This window comes from Limulus polyphemus, unplaced genomic scaffold (genome assembly GCF_000517525.1).
Source record: "Limulus polyphemus unplaced genomic scaffold, Limulus_polyphemus-2.1.2 Scaffold68, whole genome shotgun sequence".
NCBI lineage: Eukaryota > Metazoa > Arthropoda > Merostomata > Xiphosura > Limulidae > Limulus > Limulus polyphemus.
Window position 1 is genome coordinate 585,546 of NW_013665678.1, and position 9,248 is coordinate 594,793.

General features: G+C 32.7%; 1 protein-coding gene across 1 annotated transcript in view; it reads left to right on the forward strand.

Moving 5' to 3' along the window:
- The window catches only part of LOC106465467 (peroxidase-like), a 47,606-nt gene extending 43,108 nt beyond the window's left edge, over positions 1–4,498 (forward strand). The window contains exons 12-16 of the mRNA XM_022393884.1: positions 1,692–1,698; positions 2,457–2,584; positions 2,759–2,961; positions 3,397–3,566; positions 4,386–4,498. Of these exons, the coding sequence (XP_022249592.1) occupies positions 1,692–1,698; positions 2,457–2,584; positions 2,759–2,961; positions 3,397–3,566; positions 4,386–4,498 (621 nt within the window). The remainder of the gene's footprint in view (positions 1–1,691; positions 1,699–2,456; positions 2,585–2,758; positions 2,962–3,396; positions 3,567–4,385) is intronic.
- Positions 4,499–9,248: the final 4,750 nt, after the last annotated feature.

Sequence of the window (9,248 nt, forward strand, 5' to 3'; positions counted from 1 at the left end):
ACAGACAAAACTGTCAAACTTTGTAACAAACCGTTGGTAAAACTTTTGTATCTAGATAAGCGGCATCAATATCTAGATACGTATCGTATCGACTACTATGTTGAGATACGCACCCCTAATGGAAACCCAGCTTTTAACGTTATAAGACCTCACAATTATTGCTGAGTCATCGAGAGTGCAAACATGATATAGACGTTTTTATTTCTTCTTGTTATTTTCAAGTTAAGCTACAAAACGGGCTATGTGCGATCTGTTCAGTGTGTGGAATTTGACATCAGATTTTGGCATTGTAAGTCCAGAAAGTTATCAGTGACCCAGGGTGACGTTTGGAGGGAGTGGACCTTTACTACTGATATCACTGTGGGATTTGTAGTGTAAGATACATCCAATGGGGAGTTTTTTGTGTGTTTATTTGAGTAAGTGAATAAGTTTTCCATGGGTATATTAGTTAGAAATAATGGGAGGTGACCAAGATTGTTAGGTTTGTGCCTTTGGTAACATGTAGAAACGATCTGAAGTGGGTTATTTAGTGATGAGCGCAGTAATGTTCCCCGACTCGTGTTGGATTTGTAGTAGTCTCTTTAGTGCTTCTTAAATTGGCATAACAAACTAACGGGTATGATAGAAATCAACTTCTTTATAATAACATGAATCATTAACTTGTCGATAAGATTTTTTGATATAGTATGCTTTTCTAAGGATAACAAGTTTTATCAGCATATATGATAATAAAATCTTTGTCATGTTTTCGAGTGAGTGTTGTCATAATTAATATTATTAGGAACCTTCAAATTGGAAATAACAGACTGAATCATACCAATTTCAATGTATGTAATAATGCTTTTTAAGCTAGGTTGTTTATTGATTAGGGTAACCATGTGGATTTCTCTTTAACTTGGTTTTATTTAACGAGTTTAATATGACAAATACTTCATAACGTTACAGTTGCAAATGTTACGGTGTTTTCTTTCAGTAAAGCCTCAAGTTTCACACCTTTAGAAATCACTATGCATAATCCCCACCTTGTGCAACACTTATAAATTTTTATTATAAAATTTCCTTATTAGAAATTTTTAGAAGCAGATCAAGTATGTTTCGAAGAAGCCATTTGTTCCAGAGAGTGGCTATTTTTATTTTCTTACTACACTTTCATCTATTTAAGCATTCTAAATTATTGCACCGCTGTAGCTACAGGGGTTGGAATAAATAATGGAAACACTTATTCATTTCTATATTGTATTCATTAATAAGAAGTTGGTCCTACATAAGCTGACAATACATAGGGTGAACCTTGTTTACAGTAAGGTTCATGAAACAGACCAGATCCGTTTGGGAATAAAGTGTTCGTCATAGGGTGAGCCTTGTTAACAGTAAGGTTCATGAAACAGACCAGATCCGTTTGGGAATAAAGTGTTCGTCATAGGGTGAACCTTGTTTACAGTAAGGTTCATGAAACAGACCAGATCCGTTTGGGAATAAAGTGTTCGTCATAGGGTGAACCTTGTTAACAGTAAGGTTCATGAAACAGACCAGCTACGTTTGGGATAAAAGTGTTCGTCATAGGGTGAACCTTGTTTACAGTAAGGTTCATGAAACAAACCAGCTAAGTTTGAGAATAAAGTGTTCGTTATAGGGTGAACCTTGTTTATAGTAAGGTTTGAGTAATCATTTGCTATAAGTTTACCTTTTAGCAACAGCGTAGGCACTAAGTTCTTTTAACAAAAAGCTGCCCATACCATCACAGAGCCTCCTCCAAGACATTCAGTATTATAAACTTCTTTTAATTTTAACCACACAAAAGCAGGACCATTTGATGCATGAAAATGTAGAAGATGATTCATTTGATCAAAAAACATTCTTCCATTAATCTTCGGTCCAATTTTAATGCTCTTGACACCATATTACCCATCTTTTGCATTTCTTGGCTTTTATTAGATTTTTCTGAATTTTGCATGTTCTCTTGGTGTTGTTTTCATAGATATTGATTGTTGTAGACTAGCCTTAAGTTCTACCAAAACTTTGGACGCTGTAATCTTCTGTCTTTGTCACGACCTCTCAACTAAGTTTTTCGTTCACTATTCTGTTTGTCTCATGGAGTTTTGTTTTTCGATATCTGTGTTGACGTCACTTTTGATACTAATCCTCAAGATATTTTCAGTACTTTACGTGTTCTTGTTACTAAAAATCCAGCTAGACGCACAAATAAAATTATGCTTCTTTGGAAAGCTGAAGGACCTTTCTAGCTTAACAATAATATAGTATGCGTATGCATACAAATTCAATGGCATAAAATAATGTAATGCACAGTTAAATTATCATTTCCCCTCTTAGAGACACCACAATTTGTTTCCATTATTTTGTTCCAACCCCTGTACGTTGTTGTCATTTTACCGTGATAGAAATGTATCGAAAGAATACTAATATATTATTACTACAAGTATCGTTTCTTCTTACAGAGTCCATTCGTTTGTCCACGCAGCTACGTCAACCTTATGATCTTTATAAACCAGGTATCATTGATACCTTTTTGATGGGATTAGTCAATCAAGAATCCAACAGAATGGACCCTGAAGTTACTACAGAGGTAGGGTTAATGTTAGTTTGGTTTTGGTTTTATTTCTGATAACCTATAGTACCTAAAGTGGTGATTTTTTTATTTACAGTTTAGAACCTACTACAATAATAAATTTTGATTATAGTAACTAATTCTGCAGCTTCTATAAGTTTATATAACAATATAATAATTTTTTGTCACTAGGTAACTAACCACCTTTTCGAAAAACCCGGAGATGGATTTGGAATGGATCTCGCTGCTTTTAACATGCAACGTTCTCGGGAACATGGTAACCCAGGATACAACTTCTACAGAGAATACTGCGGGCTTCCAAAGGCCCGCGACTTTTATGATCTAATAGGAGTTATGCCTAATACGACAGTCCAAAGATATGCCCAACTCTATCGGTAGGAGGCACTAAATATTTCAGTTGTATTTATTGCTATCGAGTTATGTATGTATTATAGGAAACATTATATTAATTATATAAAGTTTTGAATTATCTTAGGAAGAAATACATGGAGTAGAATATAATATCAACCCGCGAATACCGATTATACCCCTCTGTTTTCGATACACATTTTTTCTAAACTTTTCTGCGCCAAAGTACTTGTGGGTCCAAAGTACGAATCCCACAAAAATTAAATAAAAATAACATCAATAATACAATTAACCACAATAATTAATTTTGAAGTTCTCTATGTATTTTACATAGAAGAAGAAATAAAAAAAGAGAGTAATTTTTTGATTAAGTGTAACGAGCCAGAAGAACGGTTTTGTCCGTCTCTCTCTCTTTCTCTATCTTTTATAACAATTTTATCTGTATAACTGTCTACCAATAGACATGTGGACGACATAGACTTGTGGAGTGCGGGTATTTCTGAATACCATCTGCCCAATGCCGTTGTAGGCCCAACTTTTGCCTGTCTCATTGCAGAGCAGTTTAGTTACCTAAGGCAAGGAGATCGCTTCTGGTACGAAAACGGTGGATGGCCATCCTCTTTCACTCCTGGTATGTTACCTTTTGTACACTATTTTATTATATCTCATTTGGAAATGTTAAACTTCTGGCATAGTGAAACGTGCAGATAATGCTAGCGAAAAAAAACTATTAAACATAACAATACAATCGAGATTGAGTGGCTAATGGTAAAATAAAATCTTCTTATTTTCAAAACAGCTTTAAAAAATTTTTTACATAGATATAAAACTAATTTTCTATTGAAGTAACATAATGTTTCTTTAATGTTGTCCTTAGAATTTAAAATCTAAGATTTAGAAATATGCTCATTCATATAGTAAGTACATTTACTGTCCTTTTTAAAAATTGTTTCCTTTATATTGTCTATAGACCAGGCTAGTAAATCATCACAGGACGTTCTGTATGTATTTGCAATATGAATTAAATAGAAAAAATTATAACTGTAATTGTTTGTTTTTCTAAAAGTTCATATATACGTATATATATGTTATGCATTTAATATTGAACGCATTCTCTCGAAAGAGATTCACTATGTTGGGAATAAGTGTTTAATTATTTCCTTAGAGATCTTGAGCAAAGTCTTGAAGTAAATTATAAACGAACCAGTCTCTATGCACACTAACTCTAAATGTCTTATTCTGTCCATGGCAAGTACGATATCTGAAGCAGTTCTGTTTTTATCAAATAGCTCTAGCTATGTTTTCAACTCTCTTTCCACTGTTTGAATTTCTTGAGAACTAAATATACAATCTGAAATGTTCAGAATAAAATAAAGTTTTAGAGAATTTTTGGACGACTAACTACAGTAATGTCAAATGTTCGAGCTGATCCTGTTTTGTCACATTTTAGAACAACTTCAAGAAATTCGAAAAGTTCAACTTTGCCGAGTCCTGTGTGAAAACGCCGACGACATGAACACCATCCAACTAAATGCCATGCTAATTGCAGATAGAAGAGGGTGAGTTACTTGAAAATTTTATTTTTCTTAAGTGTATTATGAATAATCAACCGAGTAAAGATGATATAAATTGTAAAGATGATTTTCATGTCTTTAAAGGTCTGATGAATTTTGATTAAGGAATGTTCACTTTAACTACCGCCGTTCTTATATTACAAATTTTCTTTTCCCTTCGAATACTTTGAGAAAAGGAAACGACAGATTTACGTGTGGGTGGGACAATACAAAAAATATTACCTTTCCCCCTGTGTTTACTGCACAGATCGTTAATTTTTTTTTTGCTCACGTAGTCTTGAATCAAATTCTAAATAGATCGTCAATATACATCAAACATTCACAGTTACGGGCGTCTTCCAATGGTTTGAGTTCATATATTTTTAGGGTGCCTGGTATAACAAGAATTGTTTTTCTTGTTCATGTTAAACCCTAGAAAGTTTATTTATCGTTGTTTTCATTTCATTTTTTTTAAGTCTAAACTCATTAAATGGTGGTGAATTTGTCGTTGTTTAGATTGTTAGTTGCGTAGGAAGATTGCTGCTATTGAGAATACCCATTTGTGACCCTTAAAAAGGTTGTCTCGACATAAATAATTGACAATGAAAATTCAGTTACTATTCTGGTATAAACAAGACACGATACAAGACAAGGATCTATTTTAACAAGGCTTATTAACAGAAATAACTTTTCGGTATGTGCAAACATCTTTATTGTTAACTAAATGTGAAACGCTATTGTTTTATCAACAAACATTAAACAACTCCAAAACATGAACCTTATAGAATCTTGAAAATGCTCACCCATTACTATCCAATGTATCAATGGAACACGTACAGGAATCTTCTAGAAACTTGAATTTGTGTCCAGAAGAGCCATCAAATGTCTTCTTGTGGAACGATGATATATGAGTAAGACTGGGGATAGATTTGTAGTAGCAGTTACAACAACCTTCTGGTAGCAATTTTCGAATGCAGGTGGTTCTTTCTGTTATTACAAAATACTTTTACCACACTTACTGCTACGTAAGCATCTTGGACAGTTGTGCCTGAGCCTTGCAGTGCGACTGAAAGCTGCTCTGAAACACTGAACACCAAATGAGCCAACTTGAGATCAAAGAATGTTGAAAATGCCACAATCATCTAAACATGTAGCATTGATGTCTTAAAGTGGTTCCAGAAGAGTATCATAATTTTAAATTACATCAGTGATTGAAGCAGTTCAATATTTCCATCTGGTGGGACACAAAGGTTTCAAGTTTTAAATATTCTGGAAACGTTCCATTTGGAGTTCTCACTCTGAAGAAAAATTTATGAGGTCAACAAGTTCAAAAACAAAGTTGAAGGTATCTTTAATTGGTTTACTTTTTTGACTTACATCGTGGAGACATCACTGTGAAGATCTATTGGCTCATCTTGAGCAATTCGTGTAGCCACACCACTCTTTGAACCTGAAATACTGGATGTCTCATCATACGCTTGACCATGACACTGGCTGAGTGACTAAATGTATCGAATCAGGACATCCTTAATGGCTGATGTTAATGTTTCAACATCAGTTTTGAACACTTGCACTTGTCCAGTTGGGTTCTCATGAATGGAATAATTGGTCTTCGTTTATTACAGCAAACTACTGTGCTTCTTTTATGTCTTATGTTATCTGCAGCAGTTGGTTTTTCTTTAGGTATATAAACTCATTAACTACTTTAGGTGACTGGTAGTTTCTTGTCTCAACCCACTGACCCCAGCCAAAATTCTCTTCTGTACAAACTTACAATTGCTGTTAAAGATTTCATTCTGATTATTCATAGCCTGTAATTGCTAGGCCATGTCGCAACAGGTATCTGAATTATGAAAATTTTCTGCCGTTGAGCTTGTTCATGCTTTGCTTGAACAGATACCTTTGTACTTATTATTGGCCGATATAGAGTACTTTACTTTAATAAGGCTTCTTTTGAACATAGTTCCGTTCATGGTCATCAATCTTTTCTTTAGTTTTTTCCAGTTTCAAAAGCCCTGAATAGTGAGAGCATCTCCTATGTTCGTACTACAAATAGTTAAATTATGTGTAGTAGCAAAAAGGAAATAAAAATGCCTTCTAATTTGTTTAGCAAAGAACGAACCATTGATTATCTTTGTAACAATCAGATTGGAAAGATCCCTGTTACTTCCTTTTTCCACTTCAAGCTTTTGCCAGTAAATTAGCTTCAATTGATTAGAAAGAGTCAAATTCGCCATTTTACAGCAAAATAAAGTGTCATGGCAGTGGACTTGTACACTTGTATAAAACAAAAATAAAATATTATTGAAATGATTTAAACGAAACATGCGTTTAAGTATATCAGAAATCGAATAGAGATGCAATGGAGAAGATACTACTTTTTGGGGAACTTCATTACAATTCAAACGTGGATTTCTAGAGAAATAAAATAAATATATTACATAAATTTTAATAGGCAATAAATTTGATCAGAATTATATCAATTATCCATTTAAATAAGTAGGGGTGTTTAATTGTATTCACGCAGTGAACAAACCACAAATATCTTATCCAAATCACGCATCAATTTTCAATGTTTAAAGTTAAGCGTTCACAAATGAAAAACTAATAACTTTGAAGGAGCTTGATTTTGGAAACAGTATCCACTTAATACATAAAGACTTTAAAGTTATTTTGTGCTTTTGGACAGATCCAGACAATAGAAGCAGTAGATCTATTGATAAAGGAATAAATGCATATTCTGGTGATGGTGATCGTGGTGGAGGGAACGATCACTTTAGTACACGTATTACTGTTAGCAGTGTAACACTGACCCAAATCACTGCTTCAACATACTCCGATGAAGTACATAAAAGTAAAAGCAATGAACCTGAATCAGTTTCAACATACCATTTGGTTCAAAGTAAAATGTTGAATACTGGTAGCGGTAAAAAAGGAAGCAATAAACACTAAATTATGGTTAATAAAGATCCCAGGGAGTTTGTCGCATTTACATTTTGTAATTATTTAAAAACAAAACACGTCCTCCCCTTACCCTAAAACACCATAGTCTTTTATTATTCAAAATAAACATTGCAGTAAGCAACGTTTTTATAAGACAACAAATATAGATTAGAAACCAAATTATTTATGCTATCTTAATAAGCGTCAAATAAACAAAAAGTGAAAACATGCGATTACTGCACTTTACAGTCAATCTGATCTTACTTTCTGTTGCATCTGTGTCTTGATCTTTCCAAATGGATGGACGTCAGCTACTTTGGCAAGAAGTAGGCTTAGATTCAATAAAGTTTTCATTTGTCTGCAATAGTTTCAGTTTATTCAGTGCCGTACGAATCAAAGATAACCCAACATTAACTGAATAATATTTGTACCAATAGTTAGATTTATTACAGTTGCTAAATTAACCCTAGCAGTTGAATTCAATAGCCTTTCATAAAATTTTCTATCTTGCAAAACATCGTAACAATGACAGTGAAAGAGTAAACCATGTGGTGTTTATGGCTATAACGGACCCAAAATATTCCAAACTTAAGCTTAATTTATTCGAATTTTTATCATGAGGGAAATATTTATAGAATAATCTTCAAGCATGATTCAATATATTAGGTTAATAAAAGGTCGAAAAAATAAAACATTTCAAAAATAGGCCAATAAATCAACATTTATAAAAAGCTCAAAAAGTATTTATTAGGCGAGAAATAATTTCGTTTATGTAATTAGAATATAACATTACGAATAATTTATTTACAAAGTAAAACAAAGAAGCTTTATCGATTTTATCATAAAATTGTAAAAAAAATGCATAAATTTGAAGCTAATCAGGCTTACGACACTAAAAATCGGGTTTCGATACCCGTGGTGGGTAGAGCGCAGATATCCCATTGTGTAGTTTTGTACTTAACCAAAAAAATTAATATTAAAAATATAACAAGCGTGTTATAGCGCTAGCAAAGTGTCCAAATATTTTTTTTCGTAAGGTTTGGACGTTGAGAAACTTAATGTATCTCATTTTTCGTGAATCATAAAAATATTATACTTTAATTTTAATGGAGCTGGTAGTTGTCATTAATTTTAAAAACTGTTAATTACAGAACTAAAAATAATTAAGACAATAGGTCGCTCTCTAAGTGGAAAAAATGTAGCAATGTAAAATTCGAGAGGTGCATTAGTTTCATGAGATTTAAAATAATTTTAAAATACCGTTGATGCTTACTCACCACTAAAAAGTTAATTAAAATATCAATATAAGGGGCTAGGAGTGGAAGATAAGCGTTTTCCCACCCATCATATTTTATGTCTGATAATATATCATAAAATAGGTTTCACTACTTTATCATAAAGTTGAAATTTTGTATCTTGAATATTCCTGTGAAATTTTAATATTTGAGAAATGTGTAATTACTATTATCTAGTTTATGGTTTCATTGTGTTAAATATTTTTATTTTTGAGTTTCTAAACATTTTTAAATATAAAAGACACTGTGCTGCAATAAATTTTTATTCAAGACAACTTTCGGTGTCTTTAAATAGTAATTAAGATTATAGTGACTGATAAAACTCATTTATAGATTACCTTTAAAATTAGTAACTATTTTGAAGTTAGGATATCACCCTTGAAAAAATTACCCTTTGTTCCATCATTTATAGGAGAAACTCTCGCCAACAGCGCATTATGTATATATATATATATATATATAACGTTCGTACAGTACGAAGTTTTGACACATTTAACGTGCCTTGTTTATTTAACAATGTCT